Here is a 27,441-nt window from a genome sequence, read left to right on the forward strand (position 1 = left end):
GCATTTTTCTGCTGTTTACATGATGTATCTCTTATTTTCTGTTCGCTGTCAGGTATGAAGATACATGTCTAAGAATATACAGACTCTCTAGAGGTTCCCGTTTATAATTTTCATCGTGCAAATTTCATATCTTGATGAATGTGGTGAAGCTTTAATGCGTAACTTTTGAAATGTAAACAAATGTCAGGTACAGTTAGCGTGGTGTTAGCTCATGCAGTGGCTTCTTCACAAGAAAGCTCATGCCCAAGAGGCAAGGAGTTGGACTAGGAACTAAAAGGTCGCTGGTTCAAATGCTGGGACAGGTCAAGAACCAGGGTGCTCATTTTCGGCCTTCCCTGCCCAATTCGACCAAATTGAATTTGTATAGCGCTGAATCACAACAAAGGCACTGCACATAGACAACATCATCGAGAGCAGAGAAACCCAAGAATTCACTCAAGAAGGCATCAGTGGAGAGAAGAAAAAACTCCCTTTCAACAGGAAGAAATCTCTGACAGAACCAGACTCAAAGATGTGCAGCCATCTGCCGAGACCGGTTGCTGTGAAAGGAAAAATGGGGCGTTGGGGGGAGAAAGGGGGGAAGTTCACTGGACTGTCCTGGTATGAATGTGCCCTAAGGTTGCACCACGGTAGACTCTGAGATGTAGGAGGCTTGTAAAAAATCTATCTATCTTTGATTCTTCTAACTCTATAGTATATTTTGTTTTTCATTTTTATGTAACACCAAAAAGAGATGGAAATATGACTAAGGATAAGAATTGATAACAGAATAAGACATCCCCCCTCCTATATATTTTACAAGTTATGTCATTTTGAATGTTAAGAGGTTATTTTGTCCAGTTTTTTATGTATTGTTGCACGCCACACCAAAGCAAAGCAAGGCAAATCAAGCGCTCCCTAAACAAGTGCCATATCTGGTGTTTAAAACACTAGATATGACCCCAAATCATTGAAACAAAATCCATCCTTTCTCACTCAAAATAAACTGGTATTCAAAGAAAGCATCACATGAATAACAATCGTGATAAATGACCATTTTGGCCGTAATGACGGCATTAAAGCTTGTTGCACCTGGGTAGAGGAGGGGGTGGAGCACCTGGGCACACATCATTTGTAGCTGCTGGCAGTGTTTTGGTAATTACTTAACGTTCCTCAAGGGGGTGATAGAAGTTCTGCGCTAAGAGCTTTAAAGGTCCAGTGTGTATCATTTAGGAGGCAGAAATTGAATTTACTACCCCAAAAACTGTGTTTGTAAAAGTGTATAATTGCTGAAAAATAAAAATCATTTGGTTTCCATAGCCGTGGAATAAGCCTTTAGGCGGTAACTGGTGTATGTGGAGTTCAAACGCGGGTTTAATTTATCTTTGTTGTGACAATCATTTCAGGGAGCTGTTTCTAAAAGAGGCCCATTTCCCACCAAAGGTAATCATGTGCTTAATGGTGGATAAAACATAATGGCCACAACAGTCTATAGACTGAGATTTAAAACTGTCTTCTATGCACTCTCTGTTTTATTGCTTATCTGCTGATGGTTGGTTTCCAGCGCAGGTATGATGTTTTGCAGTGAGCAGTATTTGTGACATTTTATAGACACTTATAGACACAGCGGCAGTTTATGGTCGTCATATTGATCGTACGCAAACACTTTTATGGCTTAATCTGCATTTGAGTAAAAAAAAATACGACCTAAAAGAGCGAGAGAGACACAGCTATTTTCTTCTCTTTATGTTGGATTTCGAATGAATATGCCGTACAATGCAGTAAATGAATGTCACACTATCACAGTGTCTTTGTGTTGACTCATCCTTTTCAGACACAGTGACCTCAGGGGATCATTTCAAGGTGGGTGTTGATGTCTCACTCACTCACTCACTCATCTCTTTGTCGTTATTCCGCGAGGGTCAACCGACAGCGTTTGCTCGGGGCCCTACTATCTGAGTCCAGTCCAAGGAGAGAAGTTATCTAACGCTAACTAGAACCTCCAACTTATCACCAGAAGGCCCACGCACACATCGCTTATGTAAGGCCTTGAGAGTGCAGGCCATTTATACTTTGATTTTTTTTGCTGTTTTCCAGCATGTTCTATCACCACACTTGTGTCATATTGTGATCCGAAGCAGCAGTGATCCTAGCATTGATGTTTTAAAAATAAAAAAAACATGGGTCTCATCCCATCTGTTCAGAAAAAAAGTGCCTAAATGCCAGCCGTGCAGAGGGAAGTGTTTTCAACATGGCAGCCTGACAGAGAGACGGCTGCATGGCCACTGAAACCATAGCAACCGGAGCCGGCGAGAGTCCGACTGGAGCGGCAGTTTTCACTTAGAAATCATCAAACGTATTTTTGAATTCACTGGAGGAGAGTGTGCAAACACACCAGTGTCTGAAAACTCACACTTCTCTTTTCTTATCCCCCCCCCCCTCCCTCTGTCTGTCATCCTGTTTACCCCCCTCCCCTTTTGTCTTCTTCCCCCTCTGTTATCCATTTGCTATAATATGTGTCCCCTTGTCTCTGCTGCCTTCACTCATCCGTCCTTGTCTCATTCTGACCTGCCGCGGCTGAAAAATGCTTGGTCATTTTTTATTTATTTTCCCCCTCGGCGTCGTCTCCTCTGTTATCTCGTTTATTAACCTTCCACGAGCAGACAACACACCTGACCTGTCTGTTCTTCCCTCTCTGCATGCCTCACCCATCCTTTCCCTGACACTGATCTGCCTCTACACCCCCTTATTAAGATTTCTCCCTTCTTTCTCTCGTGTCCTCGTTGTTTTCTTCTCTTTTGTCTCCACCATCCATTTTCCTCTCCTCAGCTATGTCTGCCTGCCTGTCTGTCTTTCCCAAAAGTCCCCCTCCCCTTGTCCATCCTCCATCTGTCCACCTGTGGCAGTATCAGCAGCTCAGTGTCTCCAGCGTCCATGACAGTGTCAAAGGGCACGTTGTCAAACTTGCTGAGGCGGTGGACACGTCTGCTCCGTTGCCTCAGTGTGAGATTGCACCGCCCGCTGCTGCTCTCTCATCTTCAGCACCACATTTTGGGCATTTTAGTAAGTCAGCCAAATCCTTCTGCACAGATGCTCAGCGACCCCTTGTGGTTAAAAAAGACGAGAAGGATGAGGTTTATGCCTTGGCAGGTAGGGAAAATCACACCTGTGGAGGCTTTAGAATTTAGAGGGTTATAGGTTATAATAGTTTGGGATTTTTCATTAGTTTTAATTTTGATTTAGTTTTGACTTTTTCTTTTTAAAATTACTTCGTTTTAATTATTAGTTGTGAGTTAGTATTGTGTGTCATAAAAACCCAACAAAAAATGCCATTTTAAAAATGTATTGTAGTGGACACATTGACAACCATCCCTGAATTTAATTGAAATGAACATAACAACATAAATAATAATAATAACCCTCATGAGACACATACTACTAACTTGCATAGCCTTATATTCCAAATTGTAAGAAAAAAAACATTAAAAACATAATATTATGAATGGATGAAAAGTCTAAACCTATAGTTGCTATAGTTTTACTTTTTTCTTTTTTTCAATTTCAGTTTTTGTTATTTCGTAAACTATAATAACCTTGGTACACGCACACCAGTTAATGATCTTGAATTTGACATATTATACCCTATTTCTCCAAATTAAGCTAGTTCCCTGGTGTCCTAATGAACATGTCTGTCACATGCTTTGGTCAAAATATCTTAAGGATGAAGCACCACAGCAGTTCAATCACTCTGCCAAAACAGCCCTGTTCAGAACGCTCTCTTTTGAGTGCCTGTCTCTTTAAATACAAATGAGACACAGGAAACTGAGGCTCACTGAGGCTAACAGCAGTTAGCATTTGGATAGCAATGTGCCGACGCGAGCCGGCACATTGCTATCATATATAAAATGTAAAATCCTCTGAGGCTGGAAGTTTGTGTAGAACTCTGTGCTGCACTGTGCAGCCAAGAATAGAACACTTCACAGACTTCCGCTCTTCTGGATACTATTGCCCTCACCTGTTGCATTTTTTAGGGACAAAGCGGAGCTCCACGAGACAACAATTCCAGGAATGTCTCATTGTGACGTAGCAATGAGTGCGGAAGTCAACACGGCATGTTTTATCTCCTGTACTTAACATGAGTGAGTCGTCTTTTTTCACACTTTGCCTACTCATAGGGCCTCCAGAGTCCCAAATATAAGTATTCAAATTATTAAAAAGTTGATTTTGCATAATATGTCTCCTTTAACTTTTTTACACAGTATAGGTATAATTGGAGCAATGGTGGTTAGGTACATTGCTCAGGAGCACCCCAGTCCTTCAATCTCCCGGGATTTGAACTGGCATTCCTGGGTTGCCTGGAGGTTTCTCCTGTCCTATCACACTGCTGCGCTCATATACTCAATGCCATGTAGGTTCAAAGAGAAAAGTGTATGTCCAGACCTGAACCTCTGGTGTCAACTCTCGACACCATTTGTCAATCAAGTCTTATCAGTAAAACATGTTCAAATACATTAATGATGAGGGAAAAAAAACAAAAAAAAACAACAACCTGCAGCTCAGTAGTCACATTCACGGGATACATTTGCAATATTAATGCAGTACATCACAGCACAGCGACTGCAAGCTCTCCTGGCATCAGGACAGCGATCCTGCATTTGAATAACTTGATTCATGTTTTATTTACAGTTGATTGTGTCAGCTTGTGAAACAATAATATCACCGCGACGCCAGGCAGACAAACATCAGCAGCTGTTCCTCACCTCCTCCGTCCTCACTCACATTATTTTGGGGGGGAGGAAGTGAGCGAGCTGGAGGTGATTACAAATGTGAGACGTTTGTCTGTCTTGATCGAATACAATTTCACATAAAATTGACTCGAATTTAATGGAGGGCATATATCATGAGAGTCATTTTATGATCTCTTTTTTGTTGTTGTTTTTGTAGAGCATGGAAATGTGTTGATTTATTCAAACCCATCCATCCATCTGCTACATCCTCAATAGTTAAAGCAACTCATTTTTAAAATGGCTGTGTCTGAACGTGAAGTTCTCCCCACCTGTCACCTTTAAATTCCCTAATTAAACACTGCACTATTTTTTGTTATTCACGATTCAGATTTAGGTTCGTAATTAATCTTGCACAGCTTGATGGCATCGCTTTATGGCCCCGCCGGGTAACGATCATATCTGTCAGACTCAGTGGTTTGCGAACATAAGTCTTTAAGAACTCTCTTTTTTGGCAAGTCTAGACACCCAGGAAAGTGTTGGATTATATTACATTTGCACATTTGTTTGTCTTTTGCATCCTATCGTCAAATGGAGTTTTATAGTATTTGAGGCACCTTTTCGGCTGCATTTGTCAAACGTACAGTATATGCAGAGGCTATAAGAATCTGGGGGGAGTGGAGCAACAGTGCTGAGGTTACCGGTTACACCATTTGACTTTTCAACTCAAATTCAAATTTAACAGGCATTATGATGGACACCTATGTAAGCACATAGCCTTGATGTCGATTTCAAACACTTTTTTTTTAAATAAATACTTGTATCTATAAGCACACCTGACCATACCCTAAAAATGTGAAATTATCAAGATTTCAAAGAGAGCTACTAACCTTGGCGTGCAGCATTAGGCTCATCAGGGGTCCTTCTTTGTGATATTATTTCCTGCCACATGTTCTTCTTACACAAATTAACAAAAAGGGTCCTTGAATGTCGGTTACACCACCTTGACAATTTAGGAAGTTGACTTGACAGACATAATTCCCCAAATTCGTTATAATATTCAGAACAATGGTGTTCCATATATTCTATTCATTGTTAAACAACACAAATGTAGTAATATGCCAAACGATGTGAACAAATTTAAGTTTTTCATACCAGGTTTTTATAGTTACACCACATTGACATTTTTATCCTCTGAATATTCTCTCAAAATTGATCAAATCCAGAAATTTTAGACTAGGTCTTCAAAAAGAGAATGTATTCGAGTAATTTGTGAGTTTATTTTCAAAATTGTAAATTTTTATATTTAACTAAACCATAGGAACACAAAAAAAATTGCGTCACGTCATTGACCCATATGGCTATAAGAATCTGGGGGGAGTGGAGCAACAGTGCTGGCTAAAACTCTCGTGTTGCATGTGTGGTTTGATGCTGGAGACTTGCTGGTTTCCAACTTATGCTTTACTCTCCAGTACACTCGCTGCAGTCTGTTACTAAATAATATAACATAAGTGTGCTTTAATGCAGTTCTCACATCATGTCGGATTTACCATGAGTGACTGCAAACAGGACATGATGTGCCAGTTCACAGGCTTGGACGTGTCCTCTTTCCTCCTCACACGTCAGGTGATCCATCAGTGTTGACACGCTGCGATATTAGAAAGTTAAATTATCATCTGCCCGCTGTCAACTGTAGTCAGCCTGCTTTCAAATTCATGAATATGAGTGGTCAGGAATGCAGTGGTTTTAAAGAATTAAAAAGGCGAAAGCTTCCGTTTCTCTGTTCACTTTTGAAAATGCGGACGTCAGGAGAGTTTAACACAAATCTAGATTTAACATTTTGTCCAGGCCTCCCCTGTGAAGATGAATCGTTATTTTTACCACAGTTCGGTCTGTTATGTGTAGCTCTGTTGGCGAGACACTTCGCATCAAAGAGCATCAATGGGAGGAAGAAAATTCAATAAAACTGCATTAGTGGCGTACAGAGTGCCTGTGAAGAGTAAATTATAAATGAACGTTATATATAGATATGATAATAAGAGTCATTGGAAGCATCTGTGGTTTTCTTAATGTTGGTTTTTATCTTTTAAAAGAAAATGAATTATTTAAAACAGCAGCTCTTTCATTATCTTTAATCACGATGAAGCATATGAACTGAGGCAAACTCGAAAGGATTAAAAGTAAGGACGACGTCGGGATATATATCGCTCTGAAATATAAATATGCGTTCGGTGTGCTGTACTTGAGCAAATGGCTCGTTACGGCGCGCAGTGGCGGTTTAGACAAACAAATGATGCAGTGCAACATTTTGCTGTCGAGACGCAATAAAAAACATGCATTAAAGTGCACCTGAAAGACACCGAGCTGGGTGACTCATTCATCAATGCAGGAAAATAAAAGGCAAGCGCCGTGAGCATTTATTTATAAAAGTCATTTTTCAAGTTTGTGCGAGTGTGTTTCGCTGTTTCTATTTATCTACATTATCACGTCAACACTGTCAACTTTTCTTTTTTTTTTACCTGACATTTGACAGGGGGAATGATTGATGGACTAAAATGGAGATTAACAGATTATCCCTTAGTGCTCACGCGGCACGGATCTGTGTCGCAGGCGCACCCATAGTAATTTACCTCCTTATATGGACATCCTGGGGCTATGTGCTTATAGGTCACATATTCAGGCTTTTAAAAAAAGTTTTTTTTCGTCTTCTTATCAGAAGTCACAAAATGAGACTGTCTTCTCTTTTCTTTTTGCTCATAAAAACGAGCCACGTGAACTTTGAACTGTGACGTCTTTCAAAATTTCACAAATTCAATCTGAAAATGTAATTGTAATTGGTGAAAATTACATTTTTTTCTTTTAATCAGATTGCCTAGATTGTGCTGAAAAAAGGATACAAGACACACTATGTTGCACATTCTTATACGCTCTGTATTATACTGTAAGTTATATAGTTATATATAGTAATGGGGGGGGGGGAGCAGCCAAAATGCTCTATGTTCTAAGGGTTAACAATAATACTCCTAATCCTAACTGAAAAGATTGTATAGATTTATAGTAGTGATAAAATAAATATACCCTGGATGGAAAAAGTAAACAGATTACAGTGTTGGATATTTCATTTTCAGGATCTTTCCAGCGCAGTGTGATCCCTCAGCATTGCTGTCAAAGCTGCTTCTGCACCATGATTGAACGTGACAGATAAGAGCTGACAGTCTCTGGTTCTTATGGCAGAGCGGCATTCGCACTCATTTCAGCCTGAAGATTAATTTTCTAATTAATTCATAACAGTTTCCAGCAGCCACTGCCCAAAATACACCAGTGACATCTGCTGACAGGGAAAAGAAACCCCGTCTGTGAATGAGAATAGGCACAATACACAATATTTTCAGTCAAAACTGTTTTTATTTTCTCTTTATGTCACATACTACATGTTGAGTCTCAATTACCAAACCAGATACCATTCCACAGTTTAATAAAAACACTTAAACTGTCACACTGTAGTGCTAACAAAATACAAATAAACCTGAAAGCAAGAAAAATAATCTGCATTATTTGTAAAAAAAAAACAAAACACAAACAATTTAGCACATTCCCATTTTGAGAACTTTCATTCAATTTGGCATTCAGTTTGATTTAATGTGATTTTGATAAGATACGGTAATCCTTTATTAGTGACGTAATTGGAATTCACTGCTCAAGAACAAGTAAATAATATTATATTTTTATATTATAATACAAAAGTCAAATCATTCCCTTTGATCTTCAAAGCAGGCACTATTACTTCACACTGAGAAGTATGATACTGCCCTCCACAGTTCAAAGTTCTTACTCCCACTTCTAAATGATTCACTTTTTTAAATAGAAATACACCACATTAGTTGTAATAAACGTACTATTTTTAAGTCAAGGTAGATGGTTTGCGCCTAAATAATGTCACTACGTTAACTGTCTGGCCGAGAAAAACAACACAGGTGTTCATGTTTCTACGGAAAATAGAAAATCGCCATTCGGACCACATTTCCCACAAAGCCACGCGGCACGTACAGCGATCCCTGTGGCACGTACGCTCCCAGCTTCCGGTTGAAATGTAAATGGATACATGACACAGTTGTTTGGGAAGGAAGGCTTATTCTTCAGAAAAGCGCCAACGTTCGCGAAAGCTACCGACACGCTTTTGACATCGTAGCGGCTGACAGCGCTGTGTGGAGCCGGCCGCGATGGAGGCGGTGCCCCGGATGCCGATGATCTGGCTGGATCTGAAGGAGGCAGGGGAGTTCCAGTTCAGCCCGGCCGTGAGGCAGGTGAGCTGGGCGGGGGGAGAGGAGCAACAGTGCAGAGGGCGATAGTCAAAGCAAGCCGACAGGGATTAATACAGGCGACTGGATAACTCAATTAAGAAGCCAACGTTTGCTGCGACGTTAGCTGCCAGCGAATGTTCGAGAATGTGCAGCGAAGGAGCGCTGTTTGTGCTGCTAAACCTTCCCGACCACCGCCTTTGTTTGCTAACGTTAGCTACCTGCTAGCTAAACAACAAGCTAGAAGTCTAACTTAAGACTTAGCTTTTAACTAACGGGCTAACCAGTCAAAGTTTAACCAAATACTTGACGACATTACAGCGGAAACATAGGCGCTGTTTTAGCATGACGGGGCGGGTTTCTTAGGGCCCAGAGTCGGACTTAACGACGCGACAATAATAAACAGTGATCTCATTGTCACATGCACCTGAACGCAACACATACTTCACATTTCTGTCAAAGGAAATGAGACGATTTAATTGTTGTCTAATAATCATGTCATTATAGTCACTGGGAAAATTACAAAACACGCACAAACACGCTTTATTAATGCACACATGAAATTAAAGGTGTTGTAGCAGACACATTGAGGGGACTCCAGGAAGCTTAACACAACCAAAAAGTGTTGAAGCAGACACATTGAGGGGACTCCAGGAAGCTGAACACAACCAAAGTCAAATTAAGATTAGAACAACAAACAATATCATTAAAGATAACACATTTTAAAGTTGTCAGGTATAATGTAACAATTATATCCTTGCTATTGTAATTGTTATTTTCTGTGCTCCTGGTGACTTGAAATTTTCAGACACAAATAATTGTGTTAACCTGTTAACTGACACCAGCAAATGTTTACCGAGGAGGTCATTTTGGTATCAATACTGTTACAAATGAGTATCTAATCCGATGTTTATTATCTGTGTATCAATTTTTTCCTCTGCCTTCAACAAAGAGAAACCAACATAAACACCTCTCACCCCAGATTCATTACATGGCTGCTGAATCTGGGCTGCAACCTATGATCATTTTCATAACCAGTTAATATGTTGATTATATCCTCGATTAATCAATTAGTTCTTTGGTCCTTAAAATATCAGAAAATGCTGAAAATGTTCAAACCTTGAAATCATGACATCCTCATGACTTCTCATTTACAGAGAAAAGAAATCAGAAAATATTCACTTTGTAGTTGGTGATAATTTAATTGACGCAGCCCTGCTGCTGAATGCAACATGCAGGAGGCAGTAGAGACAAAAGAAAGACGACCAAATAAACCGTAATATTGGTGCCAACTGCCACAAAACACCACAAAAATGTTATATATTGCGTACAAGCATTGGGCAAGAGATGTCAGGATGTTTTTCTGAGCGCTTTAACATCTGTCCTTGGAGAAGATTTTGTCATGCATGCATGCATTTCTTATGCAGTGACCTACATCTCCAGACAAATCAAAATGCTTCCTTCTATTTTTAAGTTATGCTGCTCACAGACAGAGAACTGCGTCCAAGGTCTTGTGTATCTGCACGCCTGTGTATGCAGCAACTAACTAAATTTAATTTCTATGTCATAGGTTTAGAATAAGTTTTAAAGCGGACCTAGACCGGAAGTAAATTAGTAATTTCCTGTCATTAACTGATGCTTCATCTAAATACTGCACAGAGTGGACACTATTATAACACAAACATGCTTTTAGAACTGGTTACAGTGAGACTGATGGCAAAAACAAAATAAAGCACTGAACTAAAGATTGGGCAATATTTTTTTCTTTTAGTTGCACAATAATTGCCTCTCAGTACCTTATATTTGTGCAAAAAAAGTGTTGTATTCCTGTATAGATTGTATATTTCTCACTATGTACATTCTTGTGAGACTTGCATATTTAAGCTTGTAGGTTGTGTATATATCTTGCTCTTGTGTTGTTCTTGTTGTTCTCTGACTCTGAAAAATTTGCACAAGAATTCCTATGTGTCTGTATTGTCTGTTTCACATGTCCAATATTTACAAGGAAGAATTGGCTATTTTCAGCCTCGGTGTGTATGTGGTGACCAATGTTCCTGCTCCTTCCTTGAGCAGATAAAAAAAAGATCTTTGCCCTCCTGAGTCACTGTTGTTTCCTTTGGTCGTACTCCTGTGAGATATTTAGCACTGGACTGACTACATCATAATCACCTCCATTCTGAAACGCTGTCTGTTGAGTTGATGTTTCACAGAGCAGGATATTCTTAAATTTGGTCTTGAACACTCTTATAAACTACATTTTTGGCAGATACTTATTTCAATATTGTCTCCTAAAGTGCCCAATTTATTGTAGTGTTGGTTATTTTCATTGGAAGAAGATAGCTGTAGTATTTGATAGATTATCTTATTTGCAAACTTAAGTCATACTCATAATATAAGCTAATTAGAATCTGAAGCACATATTTGGGAGTGAAAGTGGAAACATGTATGAGTTGTTACTTTGTCAATGTGATGACCTGAAATGATGATGCTCTAATTTTCAAAATTATTCCGTTTTAATATTTTCTTTGTTACATGGAGCAAAGAAACCAGACAAAATTCCTGTTTAAGAAGCTTCTTTTAATTCAAACAAAAACCCCACCCAAACTGATTATTCGATTGTCAATAAAACTGACATTTTATGGACTAAACTACTAATTGATTAAACCCCAAATAGTGCCACAGTTACCTACTTGTTCTCGCTGTCTTCTTTTTCAGTTCATCTTAAAGAACTATGGAGAGAATCCGGACAACTACAATGAACAGATGAAGAAGTTGGAGACATTGCGGCAGGTAGGTCCTGTGAAAAAAACAATCAATCCCAGCAGAAAGTGTCTCCTCCCTCATATCACTGTTGTTGAGACCTGTGCGGTTTCTTAGCTGCTCAGTGAAACTCATCCATCGACTTAAATACAACAAACTTCAGGCCCACTTTAAGTGTTTATGTGTCTACACTGTTAACAGCCAAACCTGTCATCATGTTTTCGATTTCCATCCAGCGACACTATGTTTAGCACCATTTTTTTCATGCACTAAAAGATTAAATGCTAAGACTTTCACGGTTAAATCAATATCAAGGTCAGTGTGACCTCACTGATGCAATCCGCCCTGAAACAATGAAAGAACACGTTTTGGATCAATACTTCAATACTTTATTCTCTAACTGGCTAAATTTGTCTTAGTAGATTCTTACAACTCTTCTTGACTTTATTAAGTGACGAAATTCAGGAGCAGAATGAGATATTGCGACCGTGTTCCCTGCAGCTTAATTGGCTGGCAGAGACACAAGACCACAAGATGATAATTCTGGTCTAACCTGTGGTGAAGTCAGAAGATAATTAGTCTTGTTGAAGAGATTTGAGGATAAGGAAAGTGGTAATTTGATTGTTGGCACAAACACCGTCTTTGCAAACAAGTATTTTACACCTCATAATATAGACCTCTGGCATGAGGAGTTATTCAGTGAAATGTTTGTGGTGTATTTCCTGTTATTTGCTTTAATGGCAGATGAGAAGAGTTAGAGATTTCACATCCGCTAGTAAACGGGTCCCAGTGAGAGTTTAAGTTCAACCTTAGTCAATCACTGTGTGTTTTCAGAAGTCGTGATCCCTGCAGCTACACCTGGTAAAGAAAGCAACAATAACTGTCTTTTTCACAGAGCGCCGTGAATGTGACGAGGGATTTCGAGGGATGCAGCACGCTGAGGAAGTACTTTGGTCAGCTGCATTACCTCCAGAGCCGGGTGCCCATGGGAACGGGCCAGGAGGCGGCTGTACCCATCTCATGGTAATAACAGGACAACAAACATAAACAGTAGTTGTTCTGAATATTCACACATGCTCAACTATTGTGTGCCTCAGGTTTGTTGTCTTTATAAAAATGTTAGTTCACTGCTATGAATCTTAATATAAATCATATGGATACTGGCCCATCCAAAGCATTATTTCCAATATCCATATCATGGATATCCACTTTAATGAATTCTCTTATGACCAGATACGCATAATGTATCTGTATCTTAATACTGTAAGATACTAATGTTTTGTTTGTGTCCAGGACTGAAATTTTTTCTGGAAAAACAGTCACCCATGATGACATCAGCTATGAACAAGCCTGCATCCTCTACAATCTTGGTGAGGTTAATCAATTCAGTCAACTTGTTTTACAGTAATTATACAATATTCATACAAACACACCTATGAGGAGTATATCAATGTTACACACCTGACACTTTGATAACGGGGCTGAACATTTAAAAGAAGCTAGAAGCATTATGTGGGGTAAAGTTTAAGTACATGTGTAATGCCTGTGTTTACTGAATGTGAAAAGTAAAACCTTACTCAACCTGTGTCTGGATTCTCTGCAGGGGCTCTGCACTCCATGCTGGGGGCAATGGATAACAGGGTGTCTGAGGAGGTAACACAAACACACACACACACACAGCTGCATACACACAAAGTGGAAAAAAAAGTCCCACTGATCCACTGCTCTGTGTCCAGGGGATGAAGGTTTCCTGCACCCACTTCCAGTGTTCTGCTGGAGCATTCGCTTACCTGAGAGACAATTTCAGCCACAACTTCAGTGTGGACATGAGCCACCAGATCCTCAACCTCAACATTAACCTTATGCTGGTAGGATACACACGCACACATATATATGTATATATATATATATATATATATATATATATATATATATATATATATATATATATATATATATATATATATATCGATGAGAAAATGTCTCATCGATCTGTGTTTCTTCCCAGGGTCAAGCACAGGAGTGTCTCCTGGAGAAGTCCATGTTGGACAACAGAAAGAGTTTTCTGGTTGCTCGCATCAGCGCTCAGGTCAATGTCTTTTTCATTAAATATGAATTGTATTAAGTAATATTTTGTAATCAGTAATAGAGATATAAAAGGACGGTCACTGGCTTTGGCGCTACAGGTGGTGGACTATTACAAAGAGGCCTGCAGGGCTCTGGAGAACTCAGAGACGGCCTCCATGCTGGGAAAGATCCAGAAGGACTGGAAGAAACTGGTTCAGATGAAGATCTACTACTTTGCTTCCATTGCACATGTGAGTTTAATTTAAAAAAAAGAGGGGGTTGTTGTTATACTTGCATGAGATTGTTTGTGTGTTGTACACATTTCCTCCTTGTTCTCAGTCATATTTCTGTCTCAACAGCTTCATATGGGAAAACAGGCTGAGGAACAGCAAAAGTATGGAGAGCGGGTACGGCCACATTTCACAAATATAATTTTTTTTATTTCATTTAATTAAATTATTTGGGTTAAATATGTGTCTGTATTGGTTGCTGTGATATTCAAGACGGACATGTACCCAAACTATACCTTGAATAGTTCTTAATAATAATAATCTTGGTTGTCTTGGTGTTTTAGGGGCACTGAAATGCTACTTAAAAAATGTGTTTTTGTGTATGCAACTATGGGAAAACAATGATGTCATAGTCCTTCATTTCATTAATTGAAATAGTTTCAGCTAACTGGAAGTGGTTTCTCCTGCAGTTATTTTTGGACCTCTGAAACAGCAAGATCCAAGTTATTGAGCTTTTTTTTTGGATTTCTTTTGTTTTTGTTTTCAACAGTTGGCGTACCTGCAGAGCTCCATGGATAAACTCAATGAAGCCATCAAGTTGGCCAAGGTTAAAAAGCAATTTGTCTTAGCACCACATTATAAGATTATGTTAGTGACACTATAACTTCTTTTGTCTGCATATGTGTGCTCTACTTAACTAAAAATCAAATGTTCCTTGTCTTGGTACAACCAGGGTCAACCAGACAGTGTGCAAGAGGCCTTGAGGTTCACTATGGATGTTATTGGTGGAAAGTGAGCAGCATTTATTTTTCTGTCACAGTTTTGATGACACTTTCACTAGTCTGTCTATCTATCTATCTATCTATCTATCTTCTTTGTTTGTGAGAATGTTTTTCTTCAACCTTTCACCTTCAGGTTTAATTCAGCCAAAAAGGATAATGACTTCATCTATCACGAAACAGTTCCTTCTCTGGAAACTCTGGCCTCAGTCAAAGGTAATGGAAAGCTTCACCATGTTCACTTTACTGCAGTCATTCTCTACTTTAATTACAGTGTGCATTAGGGCTGCAGCTATCGAATATTTTTGTATTCGGGTATTTGAGCAATTATTTTTCGATTAATAGAGGATGCAAAATTGATTTACTCTAATCACTCGAGTAATCATTGCAGCCCTAGTGTGCATGCAATGGTGCAATTTCATCATATCTGTTCACTAATAAATCTGGTTTGGTTACCTCTGCTGTCTGTGATGCTGTCTTTTGGCTGACCTCCCGTTCTGTTGCTGCTGTTTCAAAAAGGTTTACACAAATAATCAGCTGTCAAATTAACAGCTGACAGAATAATCTTATCCCTGAGAAACAAGTGATAACTTCAGATTTTACTTTAACTGACTAAAACGCTCAGTGTTAACCAAGTAAATAGAAGTGGTTGCGCTCTGTGTCTGTACAGGTGCTCCACTGGTGAAAGCTCTACCCGTCAACCCCACTGACCCCACTGTCACCGGGCCAGATCTGTTTTCCAAGTTGGTGCCGATGGCTGCCCATGAAGCATCTTCTCTGTACAGGTACACACTCTCACTTCATATCAGTCAGACGAAGCCTTATTATTATTATCAGTGTATTAATGTCAGTGGTTACAGTAATGCTGTATTTTTCCAGCGAGGAGAAGGCCAAGCTGCTGAGGGACGTCATGGCCAAAATAGACAGCAAGAGTGAAACACTAGAGTGAGTACACAAATGTGAAACAGCTGAGCTAATTAATAAGAAACAAAGCTGAACCGAAGAAATGAATTACGCAAAGTGCTTAATTCCTGGTCAGTTTGGTCCACAATCTCTGATTTGAAGTTCCTCCTATCCCAGTTTCCCAATTTCTGTACTTAATCAAGACCTTTAGACACTGCAATATGAAGAAATGTAAAATCAACATTAAAAGTTTGTAGTACAACACTGACAGGAATAGATTTTTATTTTTTACCAGACCCTGGTTTCGTCTCGTCCTGCAGGCAGTTCATGGACTCATTGGGCTTGGAGCCAGAATCGGTGGACAATCTGGACATGTACAGTCATATACCCCCGGTCCTGATGGAGAAATGTGCTGCACTCAGTGTTCGACCCGACACTGTCAAGAGCCTCATTCAGTCCATGCAGGGTAACAATTTCTGCCTAAACATTATTGAATATACTTTTTTTTTTTTTTTAGAGTTTTTGTTTTTTAGGCACTTTGCTACGTAAGTAAAACTTGTCACATCCTTGCCTGTGCAGTCCTCTCGGGCGTCTTCACTGATGTGGAGTCTTCACTGAAGGAGATCAGAGATGTCTTAGAGGAAGATGAGGCCGGTGAGAAAGCTCTCCAGGAAGTTGGTGGCCCTATTGTTGGTGACTTGCACCAGGCCACACAGGGCCAGGCTCTGGCTGAGATCCGCAGGGACCTGGAGAAGTACATGGAGGCCCACGAGAAGGCCAGTTTTACCAACACGGAGCTCCACCGGGCCATGAACCTACACATCAGCAATTTGCGTCTCCTGGGTGGGCCACTGGAAAGTCTAAGAGACGCCCTGCCCCGACCTGAGCTCAGTGAAGGTTAGTGTGTTTGATGATGGAAGAAAACATTTACTTATACATTTCCATCAATACAATGAGGTCATGAAAATGTGTTTAAGTTGTTAAAGGAGTAGGGACAAATCAGAACAAACGATTATTAATGTGGGTCTTTTGAGAATACGGTCTTAAGATGATATTTAAAACCCCTAACATCTGTTTTATCACGTCCTTGTGAATAACACGGTGTGTTTTTTTAACTTGTGTAGAGGAAGTAGCAGGGCTGCAGTGCATGAAGCGGATACTTGGGAAGGTGCAGGAAATGAGGGAACAGAGAGGCTCTTTGGAGAAACAACTCCGTGATCTCATCCAGCAGGACGACATCACCTCCACGCTAGTCACTACAGACAGGGCCGACATGAAGGTATGTGGCTGGAGATTGCAAGTTACAAGTTGAGTTGCAAGCTGGTTTTGGTCAGCAGGTGTTTGGACAGAATTTCACTTATACTCCTGTTGGCTTGTGATTTCATGAGAAAATCTATATGAGATCTTTAATCCACCTGTGTCCTTCCAGCGTGTATTTGAGGACCAGCTGAAGAAGTATGAACAGGTGAAAGTGTACATTGACCAGAACCTGGCAGCTCAGGAGAACATCCTGAAGGCCCTGACTGAGGCTAATGTGCAGTATGCCTCGGTTCGGAAGGGCCTGAGCCAGACTGAGCAGCAGTGGAACAGCACCGTCCAGGGCCTGGTGGGCTCATATGAAGCCTACGAGGACCTGATGAAGAAATCACAGGAGGGGAAGGAGTTCTACGACGACCTTGAGGCCAAAGCGTCTCGTCTGTTGGACAGAGCAAAGGTCTTGTGTCAGACCAGAGCAGAGGAGAGGAAGCCCATCCTGGAAAAGTAAGAGGGGTACATGCACAGTAAATTTTTCTGTAAAGGTTTTGGGACATTTTACCTCAGATTATGTTTCTGATGTCATTTGTTTGTTAAGAGGAAACATTATTTTTGTTTGATTTTATGATTCAGAGATAAGAAACGATCAAGCCAATGTTGGGATGACTTCCACATAGACAAAGCAAGTTATTTAAAATTTGTTCTGTGTTTGACTAATATAATATATTATATTATATAATATGTGCTCTTCCCCTGCTTTTTTACTCAGAGAGACCCAGAAAAAGCCCCCAGCACGGCCTACAGCAGCGAAGCCTTCCCTGATGCCAAAGGCTTCAGATACCGACTCTGCATGTTCAAGCCTTGAAGACCCAGAGTTGGCCCAGCTCAGTGCAGCCATCTTGGCGTTGGGTGGTGACCTACCTGAGGAGCTCCGCAGCCTCCCCCCTGACATTCCTTCCCTCCCCACCACTCGTTTCCCTTGTCCTGAAGCCTTTGTCCCCTCCAGTGCTAACCTGGGTGGTAGCAGCTCTCTGCCATGGCCTGGAGCTCCAACAGCTGGTCTTCCTCGATTCTTTGCCAACCTGCCTCCTCCAGAACTTTTAGCAAGGATTGCTCAGTTTCCTACTTCAGGGGGTCAATCAATTCAGGGACCTCTGCCACGTGGACCCCTCCCTCATATGACCCCACAGATTCCTCCACAAATGCCACCCCAAGCAACAGTAGCAGGTTATCGACCACCTGCTCCTCATGCTCCCCAACCTGGCCATGTTGCCCCTACATCAGTCCGACCTGCAACCACCACCGTTGACAGCATCCAGGCCCCGATCCCCAGCAACACCCACACACCACATCATACAGTTTTACCTGCAGCCACAGCTGGCTATTCTGTGCCACAACAGATGGGTGCCTATCCCCATTTCATGCCACAACCAGGGATGCCCATTCAAGGCCCAAGCCAGATACCTGCATCTCAATCACAGCAGCAGAAGCATCCACAGCAGTACCCCCACTCTACTGGGCAACCAGTGCCTCAGGGCCACCAGCCTGGACCAAGGGTTTTTCCCGGCCATCACGTTCAGATACAGCAAGCTTTCCCACAGAGGTATATGCCCCCACACCCTGCTGGTGTTCCTCCACAGTACCAACATGCATTCCAAGGTCAGCTGCAGCCACATCAACAGAATGGCTTTCAGCCTCAGATACCCCAAGGTTATCAGCCTCGACATGGCTTTTTACCCCAGCAACACCCTCAGATGACGCCAGGCTCCATGCCAAGGCCACCTCAGACTGTACACCCACCAATACCTGCAACTCCTCAGCCAGCACCTCCTGTATCGCAGCCCTACCTGCCCCATCCCAACCACCAAATGCCTATGGGTCTCCCCCAACACATGCTGCCACAACAGCAGCAAATCTCAATGCCCCCCACTGCCCAGCCGGTTTCACCCCACCCTCAGATGCAGATGGGAAGTGGTCCCAGACCACAGATGCCCCCCACAAGTCAGCCAATGCCACCAGTCTCGCAGAACTATATGCCCCAGACGAGTCAACCCATTCACCCTACCCTGCATCCACAGATGCCTCCTGCCTCACAACCTCATATGGTTCCTAGTCCTCAGGTCCACGTGTCCAGGGGCCCCAATATGCCCCAAATGCCCCCCAGTGCACTTCCCCAACAGCATCACCCCCACCCTGGACAGCCTCCTATTCCAAACATGGCACAGCAGCCTATCCGAATGCCCATCCAGCCCCAAACCCAACCTTCTCATTCTGGGGGAGTTTGTTACCCAGGAGGGGCTCCAATGATGCCTCAGCAGCCCCTAGCACCACAACCTGCAGCCCCCCAACAACCTCATACTGCTCTTCCCATGACTCATCCTCAGCCCTCTAATATTTACCCTTCACCTCTGGGACCTAATGTACCTCCAGCTGCTCCACAGCAACCCACTGCCATGAGCGCATGTGGTCCTCATATTCCCTCCTCTCAACACATGATCCAACCTTCACCTGTTGGTCCTTCAGTAACTCAACCACCAAACACCATCCCTCCTTCTCCTTCCCCCTCTCCAGCACCCTCTCCAGGTCCTGCCTCTTTAGGTTTGAACCCCCAGCAGAGACCCACACTGACCCCCACCCCTGTAGGCACAGTGCCACCCACTCTTCCATCTCCCTCAGCCGTCTCTCCCTCCACATCGCTGTTTCAACGACAGAATTCAAGCACAGATGACCTTCTCTCCTCGAGCCCTGAGAGCCAACCTGGAGGCACCAAGGCACCTACTAATGTCCTCCAGCCAACTAAAGCGGACCCACAGGATGGAGAGCGTCGCAAGAAGAGCTCCCAGGGAGTTCTCCTGATCCAGGGTGACCCGTACCAAGCACCAGAGTGTGTCGCCCGGCTTCATAGTGAACTGGAACATTATAGAGCCCAAGTCGATTCCCTGGAGCACCCCTCAGAGAGCGAGGGTGGCCTGTCAGTGCTGGATGCCCGCTGGAAAGAGCTTCAGGACCGGCAGGAGAAGGACGCTCGCCAGCTTTCCATCGCCATCGCCCGCTGCTACACCATGAAGAATCGTCACCAAGACGTCATGCCCTATGACCTCAACCGTGTGGTACTTCAATCTGGCAAAGATGACTACATCAATGCCAGCTACGTTGAGGACTTGTCCCCGTACTGCCCGCGCCTTATAGCAACACAAGCTCCCCTCACTGGCACAGCGGCAGACTTCTGGCTGATGGTTTACGAGCAGAAGGTGTCAATGATCGTCATGGTGGTGTCGGAACATGAGCTCGAAAAGGTAACGCCAGCAGTTTGGTTTGCACAGTGATTTAAGATGGAAGAATTTGTGTATAGATTTTTTTTTTAAATTGTTTTGATGAAATGTAAACAGGGTTCTTGTGTGGTCATCGGGAAAAAGAGCTGTACAAATACAAAATAATTACATTTAATATTCATAATGTTTACTAGAAATGGGACACCATCACGTATTGTGATTAAAAATGCAGTCACAAGTTACATGGAGAAAATGTTCATTATTGGGATAATATTAAGTCCTCATGATTCATTTTGAAGTGCCACAAGAGGGAGCCTGGATCCTTGTCAGTCATTCTAGAACATCATGATTCACAGTACAGTATTTTCTTTTTTTAGCTTCTTAAATGTGAATATTTTCTGGTTTATTCTAAAGTAATAATTTAAAGAGAATAATTGTGGTTTGTAGACAAAACAAGACATTTGAAAAATATAATTTTTTGAGGTTTGGGAAACAGATCAACATTTATGTGAATTTTCTGACATTTTATGGACCAAACATGTAATTAAATAATTTTGAATTAAACCAACAGATTATATAATCGTTTAGTGAAGCCCTAACTACATTTGTAATACATGTACAATTTTCAAAAAGCTCACGTATACAACCTAAATTAACGTACATATAGCTTCAGAATAAATAAAATGCAAATAAGTCACAATTATATAAACCGAAAATTGTTGATATACACATTGATCATTATTGCCTCATTGTTTCCTAGGGAAAGGTCCTGCGCTACTTCCCGACAGAGCGCGGCCAGCAGCTCTCTCAGGGACCAATCACACTCAGCCTGACCATGCAGAAGATGACGCCGACACACATGGAGCGAATGATCAGCCTTCAGTACAGAGACCAGAGCCTGAAACGCACCGTCGTCCATCTGCAGTTCACGTCCTGGCCAGAGCTGTGAGTCTTTTCTTTTTTTCACACGATATGCAATAATTTCTGTCAGATATGACTGGGGTCATATATGGAGGAGGAGTCAGCATGTGCCCATATTTGCCACCAGGGGTCTCCCTGACAGCAAGAGCAACCTGCTGCGGTTCATCCAGGAGGTTCATGGACACTACCTCCACCAGAGGCCCTTACACACTCCTATTGTGGTTCACTGCAGGTAAGTAAGTGTGTGTTCTATGATGTGTTGGGACCTGTCAGTGAATGTATGCAAATTAAGGTTAAAGGGATAGTTCAACATTTGTATGGTTCTCATAGAATGAGGTGCCCAAAACTTGATAAAAATGTCATACTATACCATGTTGTCCTAAAATTTAACAATCGTCCAATATCTGACCATTTTTTTTGAAAAAAAATGTTGGTCCAAAATTTGATAACAATGTCATACTATGCTATGTCGTCCAAAATCTGACCTTTAACAAAAAAAAATAAAAAATTGGTCCAAAATTTGACAAAAACATCCTATACTATGTCGTCCAAAATTTGACAAAAACGTCATACTATACTATACTGTCATTTAACTGGTTAAAAAAAAATTGCTGCATTAAATTTATATGGTATATTTATATACGGTATGGTATGTTTATATGGTAGCCCTCCATATTATTCTTTACCCTTCAGGTAGCTCTCGGCCTCAAAAAGGTTGGCGACCCTTGTACTATACTACGTCGTCCAAAATCTGACCATTTCTTTTCATCCAAAATTTTTAAAAAAAAGTCATACTGTACTATGTAAAAAAAAACGTATTTGCTTCTTTATCTCACCATTAGACAACCTTTCGAATTGGAAAATGAATATTGTTTCGCTCTTTAAACCAAAGCCTACATAAAGAATCAGTGTTTTTAGCTGGCAGGGACAGTCAACTGCTGGTCTGCTGCTTCTTTGTTTAGTAATTTAAGTCATTTTGGTGTTTTGAATCCTTCAATTGGATTTATATTTATTGAAGTCCTATAAAAACACATTTAAACTTACTGATAAAGGCAGAAATGGATTGACAACTCCTGTGTCTTGGGTTGTAGAATCATAGATTTTCGATGATGAGATCCATTAAACACCAGTCGGAATCTCTTTGTGTTAAATATTCACTGAAGCACCATTATCTGGGGCCTCAAATGGGGGCAATATCTACAATTTGTGTCTCTGAGCTCTGTTGACAGGAAAGTTACAGGACCTCTCATGTACCTCCCAGTTTCAGTGGGAGTGTCAGATGTTCCCTGTAAATGCAAATTCCTGCTGGCCTCACGCATGCAGGCTCCTACATGTATGTTTTTCCTTTCAAATTAAAAGAAAGGAATCCATCATCGAATGTCAATCAATCAGTGAATCAGTGATTACATGCTGCAAAAATGGTCTAATTGATCCTGAAGATGTGGCAGTAAGTCTTAAAGTAGAGGAAAGGGATCCAGATGAGTCTTCGAGAAGGTTGTGAGGGTTTTATTTTTGTCAACTAAACTAATCAACAATTAGTTTTAAGGAGAGATTTTAATGAGATTTTCCATTACAAGTGAATTAGCCAGTGCAGTGAATATTAAAACGCATCTACAGCAACATAAGGCGGATAATAACAATATTTTCTTTAAGAATTTTAAAATCACAAATTACATTTATTTCATAATCATTGATACAATCTTATACATAAACAGTTTTCTGGTTCTTTGACGAAAGGGCAAAATTATTATTTCGAATAAAATCATTATTTCTCATCTTGTCAATGTCTTGACTATATTTTCTATTCATTTTGCAACTCTTTTGATGAATAAAAGTGTGACTTTGAATGGAAAACAACAAATTGTATAGGTGATGTTCGTTTTGATTCCTCTGTGACGCTGTAAGAAAAATCGGGTCAATCAGTTTATACTGTTTTCTCCCTCAGCTCGGGTGTTGGACGCACCGGCGCCTTCTGTCTGCTGTACGCGGCTCTGCAGGAACTGGAGGCGGGAAAAGGGATCCCTGACCTTCCACTGCTGGTGAAGAAGATGAGACAGCAGAGGAAGAACATGCTACAGGAAAAGGTTCCGATATTGTGTGATTTTCATCTAAAATGTTACTACAGTCACATAAACACAAGATGATAATCGGTGTGAATAGATTCATGTTAGCATCCGTGTCTCCTCTGCAGCTCCACCTGAAGTTCTGCTATGAGACTTTGCTGAAGCATGCAGAGAATGTCCTTCAGCGCCACGGCATCACTACTGCCACCTACAGCAAGAACACCAACTCTGCAGCCACAAAGGTTTGTCATCTGGACAATTAAAAACAACCCACCTGTACCCATCTGGTAATTGTTGGAAAAGTAATAGTAAGTTGTAAAAACATCCAAAAATATACAGAAAAGCCCAAATGTTTTGTTTTTGGAAATTTTATGTATAATATCTCAGCGTCATAGTAAGTGCAAAATACAATTTTTTGACATTTTATTTTTGGTCCAAAATTTAACAAAGATGTCATACTATACTGTGTCATTAAAAATGTGAAAAATGTTTAGAAAATAATGTGTTGGTCTGAAATTAAAAAAAAAAAAAAATGTTGGTCCAAAATTTGACAAACACGTCATACAACACTATGTCCTCCAAAATGTGACAATTAAAAAAATAGATAAATTGGGGGCCAAAATTTGACAGAAAGTCACCAAGGGTATCCACGGAGTCTTAAAAAGTCTTAAATCCAATCATTTGAATTTAAGGCCTTAAAATGTCTAAAATTCTCCTAAAATCTCATAAAAGGTCTTAAATACAATTTTGAAAGGTCTTAAAAATCTATTAACGTTACTTTTATTTAAAACATGCATAAACTTCAGTCTCACTTTGAAATGTTTAGATTTTTGAGGATGTAATATAAATACAACATGGAAGGCCACCTGTGCTGCCCGGTGAGAATTTATCGAGCACCACTAGCTAGTGTGCTGTGTGCGCGCCACGGTCTGTTACAGCTTAGCATAGCAGCGGAGGAAACCAATTTTCCTTCATGTCTTTTGTACTTTTTTGGCAGTATGGATGTGAAATGAGTCTTAAATTGTATTCATTATGGTCTTAAAAAAGTCTTAAATTTGACTTGTTGAAACCTGCAGAGACCCTGGTCATACTATAGTATGTCATAAAAAATTTGAAAAATGTTTAGAAAAAAATTGTTGGTCCAAAATTTGACAATTTTTTGTAGTTTTATTTTTGGTCCAAAATATGACAAACACGTCATACTAAAGTATGTCATTAAAAATTGAAAAATGTTGAGAAATTGTTTTTTTTTTGGTCAAAAATTGGACAAAAATGTCATTCTATACTCTCTATAAGTTTTTTAAGTAAAAATAAAGTCATGTTATAGTCATCAAACATTTAAACTTAAGTAAAAAAAGGAAAATATAAAGGCACATTTACTCACACACACTAATCTGAACATATCTGAATCGTCTCTGCAGTCTTACTCCAGACAGGAGTCTCAGCAGGACATCGTCCTAGGCGCCGACATGCCCATCAGCTCCATCCAGGCCACCATCGCCAAGCTCAGCATCCGCCCGCCCAGCACCACAGACCCGGCCATGGAGGCTACGGGCGGCCTGGACGAGCACCAGGAGCACGTCGTCGCCGCCATCTTACCTGACTTGGACTCTCTGGGTGACATGCAGCTGTTCCAGGAGCTCAGTCCACCTACAGACACCCGGCCCCCGTCCTCATTCAGCCCGCCTCTGTCCTCCCCTCCACACTCCCCACCTCCACCCAATGGCCTGGATGTCGCCACCGCCCCTTCCTCTCCACCCACGAACCACCAGTCGGTCCTGGAGGCCGCTCCCAGCGTCAGTCCGCCTCCCGCCTCCTCGTCTCTGCAGCTGCTCGCCTCACTGACGCCCGAGGCCTTCTCCATGGATGGCGCAGGCCGGGGTAAGCAGCGGGTGACCAAGCAGAGCTTCCTGCAGCCGGCGGAGGGTCAGGGCCTCCATGGGACACGGGAGGAAGAGGGCGACGACCCACTCAGTAGCCTGGACCCCCTGTGGAGCCTCAACAAGCGCTGAGATATCTCTATCCACCACCAGGCATCGCTCGAGGCCTGCAGCAGCTGCTTCTTCTTCTTCTAATCCTGCTTTTTAAAGGTCCAGTGTGTAAGAACTAGTGACACCTAAGGGCGAGAATGCAAAACGCAACACACTCAAGGAACTATGGTGGCTGTTGCAGACCAGAAAGGATTTAAATGCTTGTTTTCTTCGTTTTTCATTCAGGTGGCGCTGTTTCAAAACGCGAGGAAAGTACGTACAATCGGGTTGTCGTAGAAACGTACGCACATAAAAGGTTTATGTAGCCGTTGGAATAAACCTTTTTTATTATTATTATTATTTTAATGCAGTTTTACACTTAAATAAAGTGAAGTCTATTCAATTTCTGCCAACAAAGAGAATCAAAAACGTGATTTGTAATGCGGGGAGATTTGGCGACACTTATCGCATGGAATAAAACTTTGAAGAACGACCAGGAGGGACGTTTTTTGGGAAACTGGGCGTTTACACTCTGGACCTTTAAAATGCAATCATGCTAAATCCTGAGCGCTCTGGAAACGTTAGTGTTGAGTAACCGCGATGTGCCTGGTGGCAGAGTGTCTGGTTTGTTTTTGGGAGGTGGGGGGGCGGAGTTTGATCCCTGAAACACACTCGCGTTCGCCTGTCATCATGGCGGTGGCGGTGGCAGCAGCAGCATCGAAAGGACCAGGTCACTATGCACTCGTCTGAATATGATCATTCTTTCTGTCGCGCTTTCCTGCTTTTTCTTTTTACGTAGCTGAGACGAATGGAACCTGCTCTGCAAAAAAAAAAAAACAAGCACCACCACCAAAAAAAACAACAAAACACCCAGCATGCACTTCACCGACGGCTCCTCCGATCGTTGTCATGACTGGAATAACGGACGGACTTGTGGCGTCATGGTAACAGAGCAGCACACGAATCAGCAACAAGTCGATTGTTTTCCTTTTGTCTGTAACACTGTAAATAAATAAAATTAGACTCTTCCTTAAAAAAAAAAATGTCACTAATCATTCATTATTGTAAAAAAAATAAAATAAATCCAGTAGACAAAGTGCATCGTATCAAAGCCTCTTTATTTGAAAATTAGTACAAAGTCTTACCGTGTTTTTTTGTATTATTTGTGTTACAAAACAGTAAATAAATTACCTCCACGACTACGACAATCTGAGCAGATTGAAGCACAGGCGTCGCCACAACGTGTGAGAAGTGACACTAAAGTATGATTTCACCTCGTTGGCTCACAATCCAGTTAAATATCTGCATTCTGCCTTTAAACTTTCCACCGTGTTGCGGCTGCAGCAGCGGAAGAAAAAAAATGTCATAGCGTAGCTCAAGTTCGCACGCGATGAACCAGAAACATTCATTTTGAAGCTCTTTGCTACACAAACCCCTCCCCCACGTTTAAAGGAACAGTACAACATTTTGGGAAGCGCATTCTGGCAGAAAGTTAGGCCCGATTTACAGTGGATATGTGGCGTGTGCGTCAATGTCAAGAATGTCAATATCATTATCAACTAATGATTATTTTCAAAATCTGTTAATCGAGTACTTGTTTGGTCTGTAAAATGTTGAAAAGATTTGTCGAATGACACACAAATGATTCAGTTTGAATGATTTCTCCGTCATATGGAACAAAGAAATCAGAAAATATTCACATTTAAGAAGCTGAAAATGTATTAATTGTAATTATTGAATTCGGCGGAAAGAATTGATAGTGAAATATCGCGATATTTTGATTTATCTCTTTTGAGACACCAAGTTTTTTTTTAGGCATATACATTTTTAACTCAAAACTTATTATGGATTATTTTGCATAAAAAATAAATTGCCATTTCAGTCCACTAGATGGTGCCACATGCTCACTCTTACTACAGCTGATGTGACAATATCGCAATACATATGATTCTAGAAAATACTCAGTAATTTGCAATTTTATGATAGTATCGTATCGTGACTTAAATACCATGATACAGTATTACGTGACTTAAATATCGCGACTTAAATATGACATATCTCAACTTAAATATGGCGACAATATCGCATTGTAACTTAAATATTGCGATATGATATTGTGACTTAAGTATCATGCTATATTCAGACTTAAATATTGCGATAATATATTGTGACAAATATCGCAATAATAATGTATCTTGACTTAGATATATCGCGATATGGT

General features: G+C 41.1%; 1 protein-coding gene across 1 annotated transcript; it reads left to right on the forward strand.

Moving 5' to 3' along the window:
• The first annotated feature begins 8,826 nt into the window (after positions 1-8,826).
• ptpn23a (protein tyrosine phosphatase, non-receptor type 23, a) lies at positions 8,827-26,257 on the forward strand. Its single transcript, XM_083900952.1, has 24 exons — positions 8,827-9,007; positions 11,717-11,791; positions 12,657-12,784; positions 13,055-13,131; positions 13,365-13,414; positions 13,498-13,629; positions 13,770-13,850; positions 13,948-14,079; positions 14,188-14,235; positions 14,609-14,665; positions 14,792-14,850; positions 14,974-15,053; positions 15,508-15,622; positions 15,717-15,782; positions 16,061-16,206; positions 16,320-16,637; positions 16,865-17,019; positions 17,170-17,501; positions 17,764-20,290; positions 21,027-21,211; positions 21,315-21,419; positions 23,133-23,271; positions 23,379-23,492; positions 24,672-26,257. Exons 1-24 carry the CDS (start codon positions 8,924-8,926, stop codon positions 25,260-25,262), a joined length of 5,796 nt encoding a protein of 1,931 aa, XP_083757078.1. The 5' UTR covers positions 8,827-8,923; the 3' UTR covers positions 25,263-26,257.
• Positions 26,258-27,441: the final 1,184 nt, after the last annotated feature.

This window comes from Microchirus variegatus (genome assembly GCF_963457635.1).
Source record: "Microchirus variegatus genome assembly, chromosome: 1".
Classification (NCBI taxonomy): Eukaryota; Metazoa; Chordata; class Actinopteri; order Pleuronectiformes; family Soleidae; genus Microchirus; species Microchirus variegatus.